This window comes from Pseudonaja textilis, chromosome 5, assembly GCF_049901715.1.
Source record: "Pseudonaja textilis isolate UNSWEBS1 chromosome 5, rPseTex1.2, whole genome shotgun sequence".
NCBI lineage: Eukaryota > Metazoa > Chordata > Lepidosauria > Squamata > Elapidae > Pseudonaja > Pseudonaja textilis.
The window spans coordinates 16,139,560-16,163,523 of NC_141994.1; the positions used below are offsets into that span (position 1 = coordinate 16,139,560).

Consider the following 23,964-nt stretch of genomic DNA (forward strand, 5'->3'; position numbering starts at 1 on the left):
TTCAGAAAGTACAAGTGGCTGCCATACCATATATATAAACAATGATCAAATACACAAACGTGTGAAGAATAACACATTTATTGATAGGTGTGCCCTTTTGATATAATCAGACACTTCCACTTATAAATTGCTTTCTCTTGGCTGCATTTTCCTCAGCCTGACATAAAGTATTTCAGTGACACAATAATCTGGACAACTGGATTATTTACTGCCTGACCTCATTAAAGATAATGGCCCTGATATGCACACAAGAGCATTTATTCTGTTCTCGTAGGGCTTCTGATCAAATAGGTTTCCATGTTATTCAAATCATCATAAAAATATAAGCATACTAACAGCAAGGAAAATATCCAACCAATGAACAATTATGATAGTTTCATTCAAGCTGGCTTTAGAAAGAACTTAAGAACATTGTTGCTGATGTACCCTGGAAAGCTGATAAGCTAAAGAATACTCCAAAGAAATCATTATGTGCTTCATTGATTATAGGTCTTTTTAGTGTGTCAATCTGAGGAATATGCTCAGAAAAATGGGAATGCCAGAACACCTCATTATCCTCATGAAATATACAGGTCAGGGAGCCACATTACAGACAACCTTGTGAAACTGATTCTGGATTGGCAAAGGAGTGCAACCAGACTAGCTCTACATATTGGCGTTGTCATATAAGCTTACATTGTATTCGGGTGGAAGAAAAGGCTCCATCAAGTCAGGCAGACTGCAAATGTAGTTTTTACTCTTCACTTGTGCCACTAGGACAACTAGGTGAGGGGGATTAGGCCTGTTAAATAGGTACATATCAAATACCTGCAAGGCACTTGAATGCGTTAATTTGATGAAAGGCTCAGAAATACAGTGGAGAATACTTTTGCTCCAGACATGACAATAAACCTGTGCAAAGAAGTTATGCAGGCAGCAAATTATCTTCCATTTCTTGCAAGGATCTCTACGTTTCTTCATTTGTTTCACCTTCAGAAACCTCAATGTTACTGTAATATTTTGAGGCCTTTAAATTGCAACTTCTTAGAATTGCACCTAACTGTTTTCCAGGTCCCACTTCATATGTATAAGGAAACTTTTTTCCTTTATTCCTTTCATAGATTGTGTGCATTATTTGCTCCCATTTCACTGGCGAAACCAATTGTTCCACTAAACAATGCTGAATCTGTTCTGGCTGCCTGTATTTCTTGCTATCCACATTTGAATAGACAGAGATGAGGGGTTCTTGGATGCTGACTGATTCAAGAGCTTCGGATAAAGGTTGCATTGCTGATTTCATTAGTCGCGTATGAAAAGCACCACTCACAGGTAGCATTTTTACACGTGCAAATGAGAATTTCTTTGAATTTTTCTGTAGAAATTCCAAAGCCTACGATTAAAAAAGAAAAAAGAATTATTTCACTCGTCTAGAACTGCTTTAGTATACTTCACACATTTTAAAGAATTTTGAATAGCTGCACACTGATGAAATGTGATCCAAGAAAAACAACAAAAACAGATGTTTCTGTTTGTGGTTTGCCGGCAGCCGGTACAGACGGCAATGGAGGAAGAAAGGAGACCAGGCAGAGAGTCTGGAGAGGACTCGGACGTGGGTCCTGCGTCCGATGCAGGGATGGGGCCAGGACCATCTGGGAGTGGGGTGCTGCCTTCGGAGTCTGGCAGCAGTGAAGCGGAGGACCCAGGGGAGCCTGTTCCCAGTGCACGTGAGCGCAGAGCTGCTGGAAGATGAGAGCAGCTGAAGCAGAAGGGGAGACTCAGGAATAAGGCTGGGAGGTGATTGCCCCTCCCATAAGGGATAAAAGTCAGACCTCAATGACAAACGCTATGCAGGAAGCAAAGTGGTTCAATAGTTTCCGAGTCCTTCTTGAAGCTCTGTGAACTTTGGTTGGTTTATATTATAATTGGACTTCTGTTTTTTCTACAGCACTGAACGGTGTGCTCTTATCTGGGGGAACTGTTTACAATTAGTTCTGGCTGAGAATGCAAGTAATTCCCAGCATTGCATTAAAATAGGTTTAAATGTAGTCTGGATACTTTGTGATGCATGATGTCATGAGACTGCATCTCCTATTGCTGGCAATCCTAACAATCCTGACTGTCAATGAAACCCAGGGACCACACAAGCTGTTAACTGAGGACCTCACATAACCATGTCATGGGAAGAGGCAGCAGGCAAGCAGGGTAGCGCTGCAGGCAGGTGGAGTGAGTACCACCGGTAGGAACTATGGAATGTTGATCAGTTGAACAGGAGCTGTGGTGACGCAGGCTGCCTGTAGTTTGGCAGTTCAAATCTCACCAGGCTCAAGGTTGACTCAGCCTTCCATTCTTCTGAGGTGGGTAAAATGAGGACCCAGATTGTTGGGGGCAATAGGCTGACTTTGTAAAACCTCTTACAGAGGGCTGTAAAGCACTATGAAGCAGTATATAAGTGCTATTGCTGTTGGGAAATGGTGCATAGGAGAATGCACGAGTGCCACAGAGGTGGGAATGACTTGCAACCTCCTGCTGGCTTCCCCATTGACTTTGCTTCTGGGAAATTGACAGGGAAGGTCACAAATATCAATCGTATGACTGCAGGACGCTGGGACATTGTAATTGTGAGCGAATTGCCAAGTCCCAAATAAGGATTGTGCGACTGTGGGGATGCTGCAACAGCAGTAACTTTGTGGCCTGGTGCTAAGTCCCTCTTGCACAGTGCCACAGTAACTCTGAACAGTTGTTGAATGAGTGGTTGTAATCCAAGAACTGCCCATAGCTCTTCATTGTTGTTTAAGGGACCATCAATCTTTCTAAGTACCAAGCACCACGGAATGATTTTGTATGATGTCTGGGGCAAAACTAAACCCTTTAAAATAAATATTCCTGACTTAATTTAAAGTTAGATTTTGTCGAAAAAAGGAGGCTTCCCTATAAACATCCTGTCAAATATGAGCTATGTCATATTTAGCTACTGTCATTACTTTATGTTTCTTTTTAAATCATTAGCATGCTAAATATATTGAGGAGAGGGGAAGTATTTCAAATGTAAAGACAACTGGTTTTTCCAAAATGATGAAGTCAGCCCAGCACTTGTGTCTGCGATGCTAGGTCTCCCCAATTAACAAATCCATCCAGCCTGCCAGCAGGACAGTGCATTACAGTCCAACTCATTTACAATATACAATATTCTTTACTGGCCACTGATTGGACACACAAGGAATTTGTCTCCGGTGCATAAGCTTTCAATGTGCATTCCAAGTAATATGAGATACCAACAGTAGAAAGTAATACGAAAGATGAAAAGAATAACAGTAATACAGCCCTACTACATGAGTAAATATCCTTAAACATAACACAGTGCTGTGGGAATTTGGTGCTCAGCAGAGTGATGGCATGAGGGGGGAAAATATTTTGTGTCTAATTGTTTTGGCATGCAATCAGAGCTTTTAATTAATGCAACTAATCAATTATTGTAATTACTTATTGTAATAATTATGATTCATATTTATATAATATGTAAGTATATTAAAATATTTATAAACTATAATATGCAGATAGTCCTCAACTTACAAGCACAACTGAGCCCAAAATTTATGTTACTCAGTGAGAAATGTGTTGAGTTTTGCCCCATTTCATGACTTTTTTTGCCACACTTGTTAAGTGGATCACTGCAGTTGTTAAATAAATAACCCGGCTGTTAAGTGAATCTGGCTTCCCCATGGACTTTGCTTGTCAGAAGGTCACAAAAGGGGATCACATGACCCTGGGACACTGCAACCTTCGTAAATATAAACCACTTGCCAAGCATCCAAATGTAAATCACATGACATGGGGATGATGTGATGGTCCTAAGTCACTTTTTTCAGTGCCGCTAAGTATACTGTCGTAAGATGAGGACTACCTGTATATATTTTATATTAGTGTTTACATTGCAGTAATTATTATTATTGCAATTAATAATTAATGCAACTAGAGTATCTCAGGCTGGGGAAGATGACTTGTTCTCAGAGTTTTCTTTACAACGTCAACTACAATTGTTTGTTTCATAATACCTGTATGTGTCCTGCAATGACCCTGCTGTCTGGAAACAAGTAGTTTGAAACTTCACATACAGGATCTTCTATGCCTTCTGTCTTGCAGTATTCAAGAGCTTCCAAACAAGCAGTTTTATAATCTGAATCTCTTCGGCCAATAACGGAGAGCATTCCACTTGGTATGATTTCGGACGCCTCTTGCATGGCTTCAGCCCGTGTCTTGACAGCATACAGGGCTACAGAAACGAAAAAATATCTATAGAGGCTTACCCAAGCTTGAGATTGTTGCTACAGAGCAAAAATGGCTGTAGCAGTAGAAAACCTAAAACACGTTTACTCAGTCACAACTACAAGGACCCACACTACTGTGGTCATTGGGAGAGAAAAGCAAATGATATAATCTTATGCATTTCTTCTATATTGTATTCATAGTTATGTAATGGTTATGTAATATATTGTGAATTTAAACAGTGATGCTTTTTACAGCATCAGTATGAAACAACACTATCTGTCATATAGAATAGGGTATTTAAAATGGGTAGTTTTCAAAATTGAAATTAAAATAGTTTTTAAAATTGCATCTTTATATGATAGTTAAGAAAACATATTGATAACAATGTAGTGGGGTCTTATAAAGAAAAGCGCTGGAAATTACCAACTTTAAAACCTCTGGGGAATCCTTTTCATGTTGCATTTGGCTACCATAGAATACAGAAGATATGGGATTACAGTTGTCTATATTGTAACATCTGTAAAGTTCTGCTAAGGCTCAGTAGAGTTTACAGTGTTCCACATGAGCCAAAGTTGTATTTGAAACAGATACAACTTTTTGTACTGTGCATTGCAGATTCATAGACATACTTTGGCAAATCACCTCGAAGTGAGCCACAAAGTATGCAAGCCCAGTGTCTATGTAGATTTTCTATCATCCAGGTCATGGTTGTCCCAAAGTGTTTTTTCCAAAAGGCACCTGGAAATTCTTGGGTTTGTTTTTTTTTTTTAAAAACATTTTGTTTCTCATCCAAAAAGCTTCTTCAGTTCAGAACATGTTTTCAAGTGGGGGGCGGACAAGAAAGTACAGCTGCCTTTTTGGGGGGAAAAGTATCTTTGGGATATGCAAACACAGGTTTCATTAGTTGGAGGGCTCCACGTCATGCTGGTTGGAAAACAGGACTACAATGCATCTTTTGGAAGAAAGATCCAAGGACATTAAATATAATTAAAGGAAAATCAATAATCAACCAGAGTAGAGCTGGAAGGGACCTTGGAGGTCTTCTAGTCCAACCCCCTGCTCAAGCAGGAGACTCTATATCATTTCAACAAGTGACTGTCCAGTCTCTTCTTAAAAACCTCCACTGATGAAGCACCCACACCTTCTGACAGCAAACTGTTCCACTGTTAAATGTAAGTAAAGGGAACCCTTCCCCAAATCATAGTAAGTAAATAAGGAATTAAAAGAATCTTAAAAACCACCTAATCCAACTCCCTAAGACACAAAGTATGTTTTGTTCAGGGTTACTTTCAGTACCACATTTCCTCCAACTTTCACTTTGGTTATCAATTGTTGCAGCTGTGCAAAACATTTCAAGGATATTTTGCAAGAAATTCTGGCACAACCAAAGCATCTCTCTTCAAAGTACTGAGGAAGTTGTTCTGAGGCTTTCCCAGCAAAGATACCCAACCTGTTTCATTGGCAGCCCCGACATGTTACCTGAATACCCTTATGTACATAGAAGCAACTTGAGAAAACCAAACCATGGTAAAGGAAATTGAAATTATGATATGAAATAATGCCCCCTTGCATAAGTTATAGTTTTCTACTTATTATTTAGAATTTGACAAACAAAACCAGTAATTAAAAGGAGGCTTTGCAGGCATAACTTCTGACTGGGCAAAACGAACAGTGAAACAAATGTATTTTTATTTCAAATGTAACTGAATTTTGGAGGTGAAGCGATGAGCCAAGTGATGAGAAGATAAAGCAAAAAAAGATGATTAGCTTTATGTTTAAAAGCTTACATCATGGATTACCATAGACCAGGGCTATCAAACTCCTGGGCCGGATGTGTCATGTGCTGACCACACCCACATCCGGTTTAGTGAAGAGGAAAAAAGTCCCAATATGTCACATGACAATGTGATGTGAGTTTGACACCCCTGCTGTAGACCATAATTTAATAGAACGGCCAATCTGAGTTACTTTTTATTAGAAATCTGCACTGAATATTTCACTTGATCCTTTAAATTTAAAATTTCACAAGAACTGCTTGTGAAGATCAGTGCTTTCAATATATTAACACAATATATATTCAATATTTTTTGCAAAAGTGCACACTGTACTGAAAATAAATGCATATATAACATATTTCAAATGTACCAAATGGATGCAAGGTTCCATGAATATACTGTGTAACGTCTATGAACTATAATTCCTGTGCTTCAAAGAGGCACTTCTACATCTGCTTTTTTCATCCAAATGAATTCTGCAATAAGTTTCACATTTCAACAAAAGTAATCATAAGTAACTTTTGTTATTTAACTTTATTAAATAAGAAATTCCATTTTGAAATTCTTGGAAAAAGTAAAATCAGGATTGTTGTACTTTACTAATTTGTAAAATGAACAGAAATATGTGAATCAACATATATCACAGATATATTAAACCATAGTAATCTGGCAAGATATATGGGAGTTCCAGTACCCTCTTGATACTGTTGCCTAAGGTACAATGGATACTATTGTTATCACCTCACTCATTCTGCCACCTTTTTATTTTTGCTAATCAAAATATTTTAGTTACATATTTTTATATTTCAGAATTATAATGAAATTTTTTATTCCTCATGAGGAATTTGCATTCCTTTAAGGCACATATTTATTTCAATGCCAAAATCTTGTTCAGGCTGGTGTAGCTTTCAGCTAAACAAAAATTGTGCATCCCAATGTTAAAATAAAATATTTCTGTATATTGATGCTTGCTTTATACCTTCTGCATAATCCATGGCTCCCGCAAAAACAAGAGCAGCATATTCTCCAATGCTGAATCCAGCAGCCGCAACGCAGCTCTCAACAACCTGTAAAAAAAAAACAACTTTTGAAAACATGTTCAGAAGTGCACTGATGGCATCATGTAATTTGTAAGGAAACATCTGCAAGAAAAGTACCAAGCTCAGAAAGCACCTAGGATCTCGTGTATTCAGAAAGCTAAACTGTACAATTTCTAGAACATTCTAAATTGAAAACGATCAAGGTGACTTTTTACCTAGTCTTAAGACACTAAGGAATGAATGCTATGTTCTTACAAGGAGAACGTTCAGGTATTTCTTTATGCTTTAACATCTTTGGCATAACCCTATTATGAGAATCAATATTTATATGAAAGATGTCAGTGTTAAATCTTGCCCAGAAGCATCTTTGCCTCTCCATTAGTCTGAGATAGGTAAAAATGATAAAACATCTTCTGTAACTGTCTTTAGTAAACTTTTCTAATTTCCATTTTCAGCTCCGAACTCAAGAGATTTTCAGACTGAATATTGTCTCAATTAAGCACTGTCTAGTAAAATATGTGCCTGGGGCTAGTATTTTCTTTTCTAAAATTACAGATTTATACATTTTACAAACAGGCAGGTAAATAAATAAACCCAGATAAACCAATAATCACAGCTCTTCTGCAAATGGATATAAATCTGTTTATTATATACAGATAACCATCACTTAACAATTGTAATTTAGAGTTGCAACTTTCACTAATCAACAGCTGTAAAGTGTGACTCTCCCAGAGTCACAGCACCATCCCACAACCATTACCAATCTCCTGCCAGCTTCCTGGTTTATATTTCCCCACAAATGGGCAATCCTAGTCACGTGCCCGTGAATACTGCACTGTAATTGCAAGATGTTTTTCAACTGCCTGAATTACAATCACATGATCCTGGGGACGTTGTGGCAGTTACAACTACAAGGACCCATCGCAAGCGCTCCTCACTCAGGGCTGTGGAAACGGAGTGGTCTCTGAAGAACCATCTGTAAGTCACGCTCAGCTTTTATGTTGCAATTTTAAGAAATTGGGGGTTGCCCTATAGTTTTGAAAAGTTTTCAAAATCCTGATATATGTATATTTTAGCACGTTAAAAAGATGGTTAAAGAATAAATATATTCCAGCAACATGAGCTAAGTTTCTCAAGCTAAGGTTAGCTGCTATTGTCTGCTTTCCAGAGAGAGAACACTTGCTCAGGTTTCAACCACTTAACTTGGCTTATTTGCCAACTACTACTACTACTACAGCTGCTCTCTGGATGGCACTATTGACTTTAACCTTTTTTTTTTTTAACCATGTTGATCCTATTCCCCAGTCCAACAGCTCGGATCCAATTTGTCCATCTCATCTGCCTCTTCAGTTTACCAGTTTACTCCAAGGCAGTAAAAGTAAGAGTTTACTCCATAGTAACCCTTAAGCGGTTTCACACCCTTGCAAGGGAGGCTCCCGGTTTTAGGTGAGAACATAATGTGCGAGAACATGTTTTAAAGAGATAATAAGAGGACCTAAAGAGCCAAAGACTTAATGGTATCTTTGCTCCCACAAAAAAATTATAATTTGGATGCCCTACTTTTAAGTGATAACCGCCGCAGGGGTGGATTTGGGGAGAACACTCCCAGAATCCCGCAATACGTCATTTAAAAATTTAAAAAAATAATAATAATTATCAAACAGCTTGGATGTCTTCTGCCGAGGGAACAGCCTCAAAATCCTAGAACTGGAAGGGATCTTGGAGATCTTCTAGTCCAGCCCGTTGCAAGTATCCTGAGACCATCCCAGGCAATGGGGCCGGTCGAAAGACTCCAGGAACGGGGTCCCCCCCCACACACACAAAAAAAACCCCAACTTCGGCTTCTTTTCGCTCCTCGCCTCCGGGGGCTGGGAGTCTCTCTTCCCCTACCCAGGGACCCTTCCTCACCCAGGGCTGCTGATGGTGCAGCTTCTCCACGGCAGCCAAAGAGCAGACGAAGACGGCGGGCTGGCTGTGCACGGTGCGGTGCAGCCGGGCGCTGGGGCCTTCCTGGCAGAGGCTCCACAGGTCGTAGCCGAGCACGGCTTCGGCCACGCGGAAAAGCTGGCGCACGTTGGGATAGCGGAGCAGCCCGCGACCCATCCCCACGAACTGGCTGCCCTGGCCGGGAAAGAGCAACACGGAGGTTTCCTCGGGGGCGGCGCGCTGCGCTTTCCGCGTCTTCTCCTCCGCCTCCACGGTCGCGTTTTCCAAGAGTTGCTGCACCGCGACAACCCCTCCGCCTCCGGGCGGCTGAGTAAACGGTTCCCGCCGGAGCCAGCGGCCCGCGGCAAGTCGAACCGCCATGCTAGGCCCGCGCAAGTGCATCGCGACAGGCCCGGCGGTTGCTACGGCAACCCTTGCTTTCCCAGACTAGGCCCCTTTTTTAAAAAAAAAAAAACAACCGCCCGCAAAAAGACAATGAAAAAGCTTCCCGCTTTGACTGCAACGGAGGTTCCAAGCGTGACGTCACTCTAGGCGCAAGCGCAGTGTTGGCCCCTTTCTGGCGAAGACTTTAGGAAGGTCTTGCTGCGGGGAGATGGTGGGAGGGAGGAGGAACACCAGGAGGACGGGACAGTTCTCCACAGCCAATTCTCCACAGAACAACTCACTGCGGGACAATTCAACTTATATTATTTAATTTAATTAAATAAATTAATTATAATTATATTTATTTAATTATTTAAAATAAAAAAATAATGATTTTTTCACACAATTTATTTAGTCTCTCCTTTGGCATCCTTGTGTGTCCAATCATACTTGGCCAATAAACCTATTCTATTCTATTCTATTCTATTCTATTCTGTTCTGTTCTATTCTTTCTTCCATGATTCTATTGGATTATTTCTTCGATATGAGTGTAACTCTTCTCCAGCAGCAAGTTGGCCCATGGTGTGGTGTCCTCCTGTGGCGCATGGGTCTCCAACCTTGGCAACTTTATGACTTGTGGACTTCAACTCGGAATTCTGGGAGTTGAAGTCCACAAGTCATAAAGTTGCCAAGGTTGGAAACCTCTGTTGTAGCGAGTTGGCCTGTCGTGAATTGGTCATTGCAAGTTGGCGAGTTGTCATAGACTCCCCAGGAGGATGTGGGAGGAATAGGCTGTTCTGAGGTGCGGAAGAACTCGATTAATTATTCCCTGGGATGGGGTGTCCCAGCTCTACTATGATTGATTGATTAATCCTTGTTTGGCTTTTCACTTTTTGCCCCTGGAGTTCTTTCTCTCGGACCCTGGCGTGTGGCAAAGCCAACTCAAGACTAAGCAAATTTGACTTGGCTTGAGGTTGAGCGATGGGATAATTCTGCCTTTCAGGGGGATTAATTCTCTGCACCTTCTCCTGTCTCTCTTTGGGCTTCACACTTCTTCCATTGGCCTTGATAACACAAAAGACAGCATGTGTATGACCAGCTGTTCAAGTAAACTGAGGCAGAGAGGAGCAAAGCGATGGTCGCAGCATTGGCGGAAGGCTTCGATTTATATTATTGCTACTATTTTTATGTTATCATATTTCAACTCAAAGTGGTGAACATACAGGTAGTCCTTGACTCACTACCACAAGCAAGCCCAAAAGTTCTGTTGAGACATTTGTTAAGTGAATGTTGCTCCATTTTACAACCTTTCTTGCCACAGCTGTTAAGCGAATCACTGCAGTTGATTTGTTCACTTGTTGCAAAATGGGATATCACATGATTTGGGGACACAGGGATGGTCATAAGTGTGAACCAGTTACCAAGCATCTGAATTTTGATCACGTGATTATGGGTATGCTACAAAGGTTGTAACTGAAAAATGGTCATGTCACATTTTTCAGTGACGTAACTCTGAACAGTCACTAAATAAACTGTGTTAAGTCAAGAACTATCTGTATAAAATTCCTGCTTCCTCTTTTCCCCCATAAAAATAACCTGTGAGGTAGATGTAAGCCATTCAGTTGACTTTCATGACATGAAAGATGCAACCTTTGGAAGTGCAACCAAGGAAAGATTGACTGCTCTCTTGAAGCAAGTAGAAACTTATTCTTTGGACACACATGTAAGCAGGTGATAGATTAGAAAAATGCCAAAATTTGGCAAGATGAGGAAAGTGGAAGTCTGTGGATTTGTTGAACCAGAGAACTCACTGTAATGTTCTTGGAAGAGCTGCAGACTGGCGAAAAACAAGCCAAGATCATAACCATTCATCCATTTAGTCACCACGATTGAATGCAAGTTAATGGAATTTGACTAAAAAAATCTTATCAAGTGAAACTTGATTCTTTATGTATACAACCATGTCAGTGGTGAGATTCCATTTTTTTTCACTATCGGTTCTGTGAGCATGGCTTGGTTGGTGTGGCAGGAGAAGGATACTGTAAAATCTCCAGTCAGAGGTGGTATTTACTGGTTACTCAAAATTTCTGCTACCGGTTCTCCAGAACGGGTCAGAAACTGCTGAATACCACCCCTGAACCATGTTGTTTTCATGACAGTTGTTTGTAAGGATATGGTTCAATTTCCTAATCTAGCCTACAGCTCTGGGAGTTCCTGGCAATCTATCAAACTCTAGCCGGATTTCATTGGCACAGCTTTGCAAAAGACTCCCATCCAGTTTGAATCAACCTTGAAAACATGTCCATATATCTTTCCTGGTAGCAATGCAGAAGATCCAAAGTCATTCACGTGGCCTTCTGAGTTGTTTTATTTTTAAAACTAAAAAGAAAAACATGCAGGTTTCTATAGATACAAAGCAATTTGATGTGCAAAGGTTAAGAGATAAGTGGAATAAAGAATTAGAGGTTCCTATACTGTATTGCCTAGACAATGGGAGGGAATGTTTGAACTTTAGTTAGAGTGCCAGTTGATCTTAATCTATGACTTATAAATTACAGCAAATATTTAGTGAATATTTAGAACGTATTGCACTTCATTAGATTTGATTAAAAAGAATGTAATAATGGCAGCACCGCCCAATCCAAGGGTGTAGCTTCTAGCGGCCAGCCCCTGCATATACGTGGGGCATTCCAAGCCGCACCCCAATTTTTCTGAACTGCATATAGGAGAAACATCCCTCCAGCCGTGACTTGGAGCAGCGTGGCAACGATGCCAGGTAAGCTATTTTCCTCCTGGTGGTCCAATCTTGGACTCTTGCAGTGAAAGCTGTGAACTTAAGTTGCTTGCAAGATTTTTTTTTTAAATCTCTCAATCAAAAAAGGACTTTAAAAGTTTGGGCAACTGAAAGAAGTGGGGAGAAGTCCCCTTTCGGTCTGCCACAGATCTCCCCAAGCATCCTGGAATCTTAGATAGATAGATTAGATTAACAAGGTTGGAAGGGACCTTGTAAGTCATCTAGTCTAACCCCCTGCCTAAGCACTAGACCCTACACCATTTCTGACAGATGGCAGTCCAGTCTCTTCTTGAAAGCTTCCAGAGATGAAGCTACCATAACTTCTGGAGGCAAAAACTGTCCCCCTGGTTGATTGTTCTCACTCATTCTCAATGTCCTTCAGTTGCTCATTCAATTGTTTCCTATGGGCTGTGTATCTGCATTTGCTGCGTATTTTAGGAAGTGCTTAAAGTCATCTGCAAAAACTCCTTGTAAAGTACTCTAGCAGGGTCTAGAAAATGTACTCTTATCTGTATTATGTATCCAGAAGGCAATTAGCTGAGAAATACTCTTGATTAGCTGTTTTAGTTGGTAATACAAAAGCAATGAGGATGAAGAAAAAGGACCCTTCTGTCTTGTCACTTGTGGTTTGCAAAATATGTGCCATGTGCGTATTCATACCTGTAGAAAACACTAGTTATATATGTACCAAATGCAAACTGATATCACGAGACTATGAACAACTAGGTATGAATGCCATAGAGATGGGAGCATTTGTACTCACAACAAAAAGTAGGCAATTAATGAGGGAACACAGCTTTTTAAGTAAACCACTGGCTTAGGAGATGGTGCCATCAAGATAATTTTGGGTTCCTACAGTCTACAAAACCTGCCTGAGGGTCTTTTGGCAAGGGATGGCTACACCTCACAAGAACTGGGAAGAATGTGGGTTGTTTTTGGTTTTGTTCTTTTGGAAATCAACTGGCTCAGCTTATCCCCAAGAGCTTCAGACTACACCTGGAGGGGAACGGAGATAAATGTTTGGACCTAATCCAAAACACTGACCTCATGACAATCCACTAAATGCTAAGAAAGAAGGGGAAGTTAGATACAAAATAGTTGTAGAAAGCAAATACAGGGTCAGTCAAAAGGGACTCTGTTGTCTATACACTAATGCTCAGAGTATGAGGAAGAAACAGAGCAAACTTGAATGCTAGTACATAAAGGCAGATGCTTGCTATTACGGAAATTTGGTAGGATAAAACATGCCTGTACATTCCATGCCTGGAATGTACAGTACACCTAGAAGGATTTAAAACGTTCAAATGAAACACACCTAACAAGAGGAGGTGGAGTTGCGTTATATATAAGAGATAACTACACCTCTACAGACATTGGGGGGGAGCTATAATGGTAAAAACCTTATGGAATACATTCAGGTTAATAAAAGAAAAGGAATGACATTGCTATAGGTGAATACCACAAGCCACCCAACCAACCAAAGGAAATATATAAACTTTGTGCTAACCAGTTAGCAAAAGTGGGAGATCAGTCAGGTTCCTGACAAACCTAGCAGACAATTTTGTCACCCAAAACAGAGGATGGAATTAGAAGGTCAGCTATACCAGACTTAATTTAATGCATAAGAGAGATAGGTTGAAGAACTTTGTGGAAGAGTGACGATGCCATATTGCAATTGAACATAATGCAGGCCCAAGTAATAGAATAAAATCAAACAAGTCTCTTAGATTTTAAAAGAGCTGATGATTTCAACAAATTTATAGAGAACTTAGGAAGGACTCCATGAATGGAAATCTTTAAGGGGGAGAACAACTGAAAAAGCTTGGAAAACTCTTGAGAAATGGCCAACATGGATTTGTCAAAAACAGTTCATGCCAGACAAACCTTATTGAATTCTTTGACAAAGCGATGAGACTAATGGACCAGTGAAATGTTATGGACAGCGTCACCACCAAATGGATTCATAACAGGCTGACCAGTCACACACAATGAATTGTCTTCAAAGGAACTATATCTACATGGAGGGAAATGTGCACCAGGGTTCCGTCTTAGACCCAGTACTCTTCAACTTGCTCATAAACAATTTTAGATATAGGGATAGAAGGGGAACTCAACAAATTTGAAGACAGCCCCAAACTATGAGGAATAGTCAACAATACGCTTAAAATTTAGAAGGATCTAGACAGGCTTGAATACGGGGCTCTGTCAAACAAAATGCAATTCAAGGAAATATCAACATTCTTTCTACTTAACATCCTTCCACACTGCTGCCATTTTGATTCCCCAGTTCCTCAGAAACCATTTGAGATGAACCTGCAGTTTGATTTCCATCATTGTCAAATTCAGTCAGAATAGAACTGGAAGGGACCTTGGAGGTCTTCTAGTCCAACCACTGGCCCAAGTAGGAGACCCTATACCATTCCAGACAAGTGGCTGTTCAGCCTCTTCTTAAAAACTTCCAGCATTGGAGCATTTACAACTTCTGGAGGCAAGTTGTTCCACTGGTTAATTGTTCTAACTGTCAGGAAATTTCTCCTCAGTTTTAGGTTGCTTCTCTCCTTGATTAGTTTCCCATCCATGGTTTCTCATTTTGCCTTCTGGTGCTTTGGAAAATAAGTGGACTCCCCTCTTCTTTGTGGCAGCCCCTCAAATACTGGAATACTGCTATCATGTCACCTCTGGTTCTTCTTTTCTCTAAACTAGCCATATCCAGTTCCTGCAACCATTCTTCATATGTTTTAGTCTCCCAAACTTTGCACAATTCTATTGTGACCAGTGATAAATCAGTTAGTACTCCCTTTAGCTGATAAACTGGAAAGTAAATCAGGACCCAGTGTCCCACTCCTATCCATTCTTTTTAATTCCCCAAGGAATCTGAGCAATGGCTATGAGGGGAAAACTGCCAAGCTATCATGACACTCTCTTGCTAAGATGGTGCAATGGCTAAATCTTGCTGAGAAAGTTCTAGAGCTAGGAAGCTAGGGAAACAAACTGCCCACAAATCTTGCAGAGCTTCACCATCTCCAAAAGAAACAGTTGAAGATAGGGGTTGCCAACCTTTTGGATCTTAGGGACCACCAAACTCATAATTTTAAATCCTGCGGACCACTAATATGAATTTTGACTGAGGGTGGCTTGCTGACGTTGGTGGGTGGGTGGAAGGGAGGGAGGGAGAGAGAGAGAGAGAGAGAGAGAGAGAGATCTAAAGACTAGCTAGAAAGCAAGAAATACAACGATTTCCTGCTTTCTAGCTAATCTAAATCTCCCAGCACAACAGAACAGCTGATGGGCGGGGAAACAAAAAGGAAAAATAGCAACTTAGCCAGATAAGGGGTGAGTGCGCAGGGAGGGTTCCCGCGGGCCACCGGTTGGCAACGCCTGGTTTAAGATACACTCCAGCTGAGTCAGGAACAAACTGATTCCACCGATGAACAGTGATGTTGACATGGGAGGCTGCAATTCGGAAGCAACACAAAAGCTGTGTATTGGAGTGTCTCTAGACCAGGGCTGTCAAACTCGTAGCCCCTGGGCCAGATGTATCACGTGCTGGCCACACCCAGTTTAGCAAAGGGGGAAAAAGTCACGATATGTCATGTGACACCGCTGTGACAACACGAGTTTAACGCCCCTGCTCTAGGCATATCCTGCTGGACCAGGTTTGAGGCAATGATGTTTTTGTTAAAACAGATTCTTCCTTTAATGTGTGCTGTTTTCCTGGCTTTTGGGAAATCGTACATTTTTATTCAGTTTTCTATGTGCCTTCATTTCAGGAGCCATAATGGAAGTGGTTTCATCCTGGATCCCAGCTATTGGCTTCACAGTCTTGCCTAATATAGGGGGTTTTTTAACAGCCCCAATAGTCAAGAGGGAAATGATGTGGTATAGATCCTTGAAACTACCATCCTGGCGTCCACCAAACTGGTTGTTTGGACCTGTGTGGGGAACTTTATATGCATCAATGGGGTAAGCATTTCCTTTGTTTGGTTAATTAAAATTTGGGCAATTTGTCTGCTATGGTGAATTTCTAAAAATTCTGTCCATGTGGTTAACAATCAGCCCAGGGGGTAAAAGTAGCCAGCTTTTAACTGATATTGAGGTCAGTTGAAGCTGCTGCTATTCATTTAACTACTCAATTAAACAAATATGTAGGTCAGCCTAGGAAACTCACCAAGGGCTAAATTAACAGTCAAGGAGAAAACAAGTAATTAAAAGTGATGATACTAAATTCTCACATTGGGGGATTGTGGCGTCCTGAATAGTTTGGAGTCAGATCATTGTCAATAACTTTTCTTCCCATGTTTTCTTGCCAAATGCTCAGGAGAACCAAATGACAGGTTGTTTGGGTGCCTCATCCCAGTGGTGGGATTCAAAAATGTTTACTACCAGTTCTGTGGGCTTGGCTTGGTGGGCGTAGCAGGGGAAGGATACTGTAAAATCTCCATTCCCTCCCACCCCACTAACCTGCTTTCCAGCTCCGTTCTCCTGTGCAGGGCAACCAAAGAAGACCCAGCCGATCAGCTGGGACTCAGGAGGCAGAGAATAGATGGGGGCAGGGCCAGTCAGAGGTGGGATTTGCCGGTTCTCTGAACCACTCAAAATTTCCGCTACCGGTTCTCACAGGTCCTTCCTTTAACTCAGATGCAAATTATTTTCTTACTGTGTAAAAAAGTCAAGTCAAGTGAGATAAACTCAACTCTTGCTGATTTAATGGATATACCCAAGCTGCTTGCTTAGATGTTTTGTGGCAGTCTCGTCTAAAGTCCTGGGATTTCCTGCTATAGTAATCTCCCATTCAAGTATCAACCAATAACCCCTGAATGCTAGGAGTTTCAAGAAGGGTTTTTTTCATCAATCCTATCTGAAAATTTTGGGGTTGGAAATTGGAATGAAGGAAAGTTTTCTTCATGTCTTAAAGTGGTTGCTTCTGTCTTTTAATGTATCTTCTGTCTTATAATGTATTCAGCACCATCTGAAGAGATAAAAAGCTGAAAAAGTATCATCTAAAAGAGAATTAATTTTATTCTTTTTTAGATAGGATATCTTCCTTTAGTGTACTTGTAGAAGAATAATTCCATGTCAACATCTAATAAATGATTAAACACATGCATCAGGGCCACATTTTAGGGGACATTGCCATTCAAAATGCTGTTGTGGTTCACCAGCAGCAGGTGTGGACGGCTGAGGTCTCAGAGAGTGAGGACTCAAATGAGGGGCTTGCGTGTGATGCAGGGATGGGGCCAGGACCATCAGGGAGTGGAATGCTGCTTTTGGAGATTGTGGAGGCTGGCAGGAGTGACGAAGAGGTTCCCGAGGAGCCTGTGCCCACTGTGCATGCAGGCAGGGCTGCTTGAAGGAAAGAGCAGCTGTAGCAGCACGGGCGACTTGGGAGTAAGTCTGCAAGGTAATGGCCCCTCCCTTCAGAGATAAAAGCCAGCCTGACAGACTGGCAGGAAGCAAAAAAAGTTCTTGCACTTCAAGCCTTGTGGAAGTTTGTATTATCTTGGTTGGTGTTTGGAGACTTTTTGTTTGGAATATTTCTTGGCAACTTAATCTTGTGCTTTTGGCAACCTTGCACAACCTTGGCAAGGCTCGTTCTTATCAGAGACAATTAGTTTTAATAGCCTTTTAACCATGAATTAACGTAATTCGCAGAGAAGTATTAAAAGGTTTTGCTTTTATCTGTTTGGTGTTTGTTTACTTGGAACAAGATTTGGGTCAGAACAAATACTCTATTTTTTCAGTTTCTATATTTAGCTGAAATTTTAGATAATGCACTTCTCACCCTACCCAAGTTAAATCCTGGCTCAGCTGACAGCATCTAGCTGATTTAGACTGATGTCAAAAATCTAAAGAAGGGCTAGTCTTATTTAATATTGGATGGAAAACTACTAAGCTAGGCTGGGAAGTTGTGGGAAATGAGTTTCGTATGGCTGCCTGGACAGGTTTCTGCAAGAATCAGTTGAGTTTTATTTGAGGGTGCCTTTGATCTTGGCTGATGTTGAAAACATAATCATGGTTGGTCTTAATTAGTGGAAAATCAAAGAAATCACAGGGCTTAGACTCCATAGAGAGCCTTAGGAAAACACCATGTCCATGATTAACTTGGTTATTAGGCAAATTGCAAGACTACTGTATATGTAGGAACAGAATTTAGTTTGGAGATTATGATTGTGGAGAAAAAAATATTATACCAATATTTTTCTAATGAGTTGTAGACAAAAAATGAAAATATCTCTTTGACATTTATTCCAAATGATTTCACTATTGTAAATACACAGAGTTAAACTACAAGTTCGTTATTGGCCTTAAAAATCCCCATATCTGGTTTCTTTTCTGACTGTATCTTCCATCCTTATACTGTAGATATGGATCTTACTTGGTATGGAGGGACTTGGGAGGTTTCAATGAAAGGTCCTTTGCTCCTCTGGGACTGTATGTGGGGCAACTGGCCTTGAACTGGTCGTGGACTTCTGTCTTCTTTGGACAACACAAACTAGGATTGGTAAGTTATGTAAATATACGCACACTGTACATGTCGTTTGGCTCAACAGCCTTGAGTGGTGGTGGTGGGGTTTTCAGGACAATGCAACATGTAACAATTTATGTGCCGCAATAACTACTATTTATTGCAGGGCTTGGGAAAACTGGGTTTCCTTTTTTAAATAACTAAACCTTCTGGGCCATCACTCGTTTTCTTTTCAAATGCTACTAATAATGCCAAATACCGTTTTCCCCAAAATAGGACCTACCCTGAAAGTAAGCCCTAGCTTGATTTTTTTACACGTGTACCCCAAATAATCCCTAATTAAGGTCCCGCCTACTCCAGAGTAAAAATTAAGCTAGGGTGGGGATGGGGGAGGGTGTAGCCAGGCCTCATGCACCCCAATACATGCCTTGCCGGCCCATTTCTTCTGCAGCTAGCAAGGCTGGCAAGGCTTTCCTGAAGGCCTCTGTAAATGATAACAAAGCTCTGGATCGATCCGGAGCTCTGTTATTGGCTGCAGAGACCTTCAGGGAAGCCTTGCCAGCCACAGAAGAAGTTCCTGAAAGGCCTCTGACACCAAAAAGAAGGCCGTGGGTGATACACGCAAATGAGCTTATTCAGTGAATGACACCCCTTCCAAAATAAGATCTGGTGCCTTTTGGGGGACAAAAAAACCCCTATAAGACAGGGTCTTATTTTCAGGGAAACATGGTATGTTCTGTATACTAAGGAACGGTCATGAAAAATCCAACTTTTAAAATACGTTGTCTTAATCTTGTATACCATAGTAATTCCTAAACAGTCTTCAGACTTCCAAAATGTTACAGCCAAACCAAGTAGATGAAATAAGCAGATAGGATTTTGAAAAATTGCCTTGTACTATTTTTCTTAGGGGGAAAAAAAATACAACACTTGAACTAGGGTATTTGCTCAAAAAGTGTGCAATAAATGGTAACGGGCTACTTTGATAAATTAACCCAGGGGACAACCTTGGAAGGTTGCTAACTGCAGTATTGCTTTTCGGATTTACGATCATAAGGGGAATGAGTAAAGGAAAATATTTGTAGTGCAGGGTTGAAACGAGGAGTCCTCAGCGCTGAGTTTGGTTGCAGATTTTTCATTACCCAAACTAGATAACATCATCACTGCCAGTCCTGATAACGTTACCTGGTTTGGGTAATGAAACATCCACAAGAAAACAACCAAGCTCAGAGACCACCAAGGATCCCCTCATAAGGTGAAGTCTGATGATGGGAACAACCCTAGTGGAATGCCATTAGTCAGGTACTTACCATATTCAGATAGTTTCCATTTATATAAAATACCAAGATCAAGAGTAAATACATCTTTATTTTTCTGTTTCAGGGGCTGTTTGTTCTATTACTCATTACAGGAACAGCAACAGCTACAACGGTGGCTTGGAATCATGTGAACAAAACTGCAGCATGTTTGATGTATCCATACATAGCTTGGTTAATGTTTGCCTCTCTGCTCAATTACCGCATCTGGAGGGATAATCTTGATAAGAAAAACTAGAGATAGTTTTTTTTTAAATGAGTACAATTAAAGTTCCACCATCATTATAGTTCCACTGTTGTCTTAGTAGATCATGTTAATACAGATTTGGGAAATAAAAAAGGGGAAACGGAGTCTGCCTTTGCCTGTAATCAAGCTGATATTAAGTCCGCAGAGCAGTGGTGGGATTCAATTTTTTTTTACTACTGGTTTTATGGGTGTGGCTTGGTGGGCGTGGCATGGCTTGGTGGGCGTGGTTTGGTGGGCATGGCAGGGGAAAGATACTGTAAAATCCCTATACCCTCCCCACTCCTGGGGGAAGGTTACTGCAAAATCCCATTCCCTCCCCACTCCACTAACCTGCTTTCCAGCTCTGTTCTCCTGTGCAGGGTAACCAAAGAAGACCCAGCTGATCAGCTGGGACTCAATGGGAGGCAGAGAATAGATGGGGGTGGGGCCAGTCAGAGGGGGTATTTGCTGGTTCTCCGAACTACTCAAAATTTCCGCTAACGGTTCTCCAGAACTGGTCAGAACCTCCTGAATACCACCTGGGTCTTCTTTGGTTGCCCTGCACAGGAGAACAGAGCTGGAAAGCAGGTTAGTGGGGTGGGGAGGGAATGGGGATTTTGCAGTATCCTCCTGCCACACCCACAAAGCCATGCCACGCCCACAGAACTGTAGTAAAATTTTTGGAATCCCACCATTGGGGGAGGGGAGTTTAGCAGGGGCATTGGAAAAGCAAGATAGTCACAGTTAGGTGATCAAAGCCCCATCCACACGTGTCAGCGCATCAAAAGGACAGAACTCTGATTGCTTGGATGCAATCACTTTCTTGATGCCTTCCCTGTGGACTCCTTACCACAGCCTGGAAGAGCCAATTGAATCTTGCAGCTTTACCATCCACTGCCTTGCTTTAAAAATCAGTTGAGATCTAAGCGAAGTGAAATGACTTGCTGCGGGAATTTAAAATGAAATTTGAGCAACTTTGGGTCTGAAAGGGGTGACTCCAAGCCAGTGTTCCAGCAGGACATAGAGCTAAAGGAAATATCTCTCTTTGCTCATCCTTATCTAAGTTTGCATTCTCAGAACTATACATATCACTGCCATTTCCCTCCTTTTGTTTATTTAATAAAACACGATAGCAATAGCACATAGACTTATATACACAGTGCTTTTACAGCCCTCTCTAAGCGGTTTACAGAGTCACCCTTTCGACCCCAACAATCTGGGTCCCCATTTTACCCGACCTCGGAAAGATGGAAGGTTGAGTCAACCTTGAACCTGGTGAGATTCGAACTGCCGTATTGCAGACAGCTGGCACTCAGCAGAAATAGCCTGCTACGCTGCATTCTAACCACTGCGCCACCGCAACTCTTACATAGAAAGATGTAAGAGGGAAAAAAGTTGTATCTGTACTATGAGGCCTCATCTTTGGCAATAAGCTCAGCAATCTTCATTGGTTTCTGAGCAACCAAAGGAGATGTTGATGTTCAAATATTACTATCTTAGAGCAGATGTAGAATATTTTTAAATATCAATAATTATAAGCTCTGTGAATGTTGTGGACAAGCTGTACTTTTCCAGTGATTCTCTAATAAATCAATTGATGTTCTTGTACACATAGTTCTAAACAGAGTTGCAAAGTATCTTTTGAAACCCCCAAGAATAATTTGTCTGTCTTCCCCCAAACCCCACAAAAGCTGATTGTCATTGCCATGATAGCCCAAGGATTTAATGATGTAAGTTAGCAGCAGCTTCAGAACCCCACACTTTCAGTATAAGTTGCTACCTGTGGAAGCAGTTATTGTGATTGTGTATATACTGCCATTTAGTGGTTTGTGGCAACCACTTCACAAATGCATGGCAGAACATAGGAGAATATAAACCCATCAGGGCACAATTCAGCAGTCCATCTGCATTTCAGAGACAAAGGTCATTCCTTTGAAGACAGCAAAGTCCACATTTTGGATAGAGAGGACCAGTGGTGGGTTTCAAAACTTTTTCCTACCGGTTCGGTGTAAGCGCGCGCTTTGCACATGCGCATCAAACACGCATTTCACACACGCACAGCATCTGCAACTCACCTTCTGCTGCGAGTCCTGTGGTAAAACAGCTGATGCGCGGCAATCCATTGTGCCGCATGAAGCAGTTGAGGTGGAAAAGCAGGAAATAAAGATCAGTATAGAGCCAGGGCAGGTGGGAGGGACCAGCAGCTGATCATCGGAGCAAACTGGTTCGCTTAGAGGTGATCCTCGGAGTCACCAGTTTGGCCAAACCAGGCCGAATCGGTAGAATACCACCACTGGAGAGGACCATTGGTTTGAAAGGGTGGGTGGGTGTTTAAAAAAGTCCATCTATGTTAGAATTGAACACCCTTCCCTCAAGAAAGGGGGAAGAACACAACACCACCTATCTCCTGTCTACAACACAGCCCTTTCAGCAGTCTCAAGAAGATCCCACAACTATTTGCACACTGATTCAGTTGACCCTGAGGGCATAGATTAACCCCCCCCCCCAAATGGCTTCAATGGCTCCCTCCCTCTCTCCCTCCTTCTGCTTCCTTCTTAAACTTGACACCATCTAACAATACTTTGGGGTGCAGAAAAAGGTTTCTTGGAAGAAGGAATCGCGGCATAAAAACAACAGCAACCCATCACTGCACCACAAAGGGCATCAGACTGGAAGTGGATCAAGTGCTGCATCAATGGTTCTTTTTCCAGTCAGCTCGCTTAGTGGAGCTTCTATATAAAGAGGCAGTCTACATCCAAAGAGCCATGCCTTCTGTGTCAGAAGAAATAGAGAAATAGGCAGCTTTAATAATTGGCTAGTAGGTTCCTGAAGAGTTTTGGCTGGATTTGGTGTATATAGAAAAGATAAGAGCAGGGTGACCTTTGGTAGGATTTCAAGAGGCCTGTCATCTCCTTGGGAATTCTAATAGCTGTGACTTCATCCATCCAGGCTGAACTTTCACTGTCAGTGGGCAGTTATTAGAGTGAAGGTATCTTCCTGCAAGTAGGTCTTCAGAAGGGCTGCTGAACTCTGGGGGACTTGCCCTCTTTTCGTAGCCAGCTTCTCAGGGGGGTATTCCAAGGATAAAAATACCCATTTGGCTTCTTTCTTAGGAAAGGGAAACAAGGAGATGTAGTCCAGAGAACCTCCATCTCCTTTCCCTCTTAGTTTTAATTATTGGCTGATCATTTTGAATCGTGCGGGATCGCACACTTCTTTTAACCCGCTATGAATTAGGCATGTTTTCTTGGATTTGCCTCATTGCCTCAGTCTTCTCAATTGTGGGGGAAGGTATGGTGAGGAAGCTGGACATCTGTGAGCTGATGTTTAAAGTTGTTCAGAGGGAGCCAGACACCTAGTGCTGGATAGCAGAGCTGCGCTGCAGCAGTGGTTAGAGCGCAGTACTGCTAGCAACTTCTGCTGCCTGCCTGCAATTTGGCAGTTGGAATCTCATCAGGCTCAAGGTTGACTCAGCCTCCCATCCTTCTGAGGTGGGTCAAAACCTCACGGAGCATTATGGTTGAAAAATCGTTTGCCCTGGGATGGGGGAACTAAGCGGAGTAAGGTAGAGCAGGAATGTCTTCAGGACTAGGGCTCCTTCACAGAGAAGGAACTTCTGTCTTTTCCCAAATGCTCCCTTTGGCCCAGTGGTAGAGCACAGGCCAAGACTTTTCTGAATCACTAAGAACTCCTTCCCACACAGGAGCCTTTTGGGAAACCTCTCGATTCTTTGCCAGAGATCTTAAATTCATATTGACAAATTTAGACCTCAGTTTGCCCAAGGTTCTAAAA

The 23,964-nt window shown here is 41.6% G+C and overlaps 2 protein-coding genes across 3 annotated transcripts; one reads left to right on the forward strand and one right to left on the reverse strand.

Annotated features, from left to right (window-relative positions):
* Window positions 1–62: 62 nt before the first annotated feature.
* On the reverse strand, window positions 63–9,551 carry MCAT (malonyl-CoA-acyl carrier protein transacylase). The gene is made up of 4 exons (XM_026702729.2): window positions 8,969–9,551; window positions 7,000–7,087; window positions 4,032–4,249; window positions 63–1,369 (listed from the first exon to the last, which is right to left on the reverse strand). Exons 1-4 carry the CDS (start codon window positions 9,386–9,388, stop codon window positions 947–949), a joined length of 1,149 nt encoding a protein of 382 aa, XP_026558514.2. The 5' UTR covers window positions 9,389–9,551; the 3' UTR covers window positions 63–946.
* On the forward strand, window positions 7,937–20,241 carry TSPO (translocator protein). 2 transcript variants are annotated; one of them, XM_087934176.1, is made up of 5 exons: window positions 7,937–8,038; window positions 8,366–8,506; window positions 15,935–16,127; window positions 18,528–18,666; window positions 20,014–20,241. In XM_087934176.1, exons 3-5 carry the CDS (start codon window positions 15,943–15,945, stop codon window positions 20,182–20,184), a joined length of 495 nt encoding a protein of 164 aa, XP_087790302.1. In that variant the 5' UTR covers window positions 7,937–8,038; window positions 8,366–8,506; window positions 15,935–15,942; the 3' UTR covers window positions 20,185–20,241. The 2 variants fall into 2 exon arrangements, with proteins under 2 accessions (XP_087790302.1, XP_026558527.1); XM_026702742.2 differs by lacking the exon at window positions 8,366–8,506.
* The last annotated feature ends 3,723 nt before the right edge of the window (window positions 20,242–23,964 follow it).

Coding starts and splice junctions, on each gene's coding strand:
- MCAT (XM_026702729.2), bottom strand. CDS start 9,388: ATGCACTTGCGCGGGCCTAGCATGGCGGTTCGACTTGCCGCGGGCCGC. Junction 7,088..8,968: donor TGCACCATCAGCAGCCCTGG/GTGAGGAAGGGT, acceptor TTTTTTTTACAG/GTTGTTGAGAGCTGCGTTGC. Junction 4,250..6,999: donor AGCCATGGATTATGCAGAAG/GTATAAAGCAAG, acceptor TCGTTTCTGTAG/CCCTGTATGCTGTCAAGACA.
- TSPO (XM_087934176.1), top strand. CDS start 15,943: ATGGAAGTGGTTTCATCCTGGATCCCAGCTATTGGCTTCACAGTCTTG. Junction 16,128..18,527: donor ACTTTATATGCATCAATGGG/GTAAGCATTTCC, acceptor CTTATACTGTAG/ATATGGATCTTACTTGGTAT. Junction 18,667..20,013: donor GACAACACAAACTAGGATTG/GTAAGTTATGTA, acceptor TTTCTGTTTCAG/GGGCTGTTTGTTCTATTACT.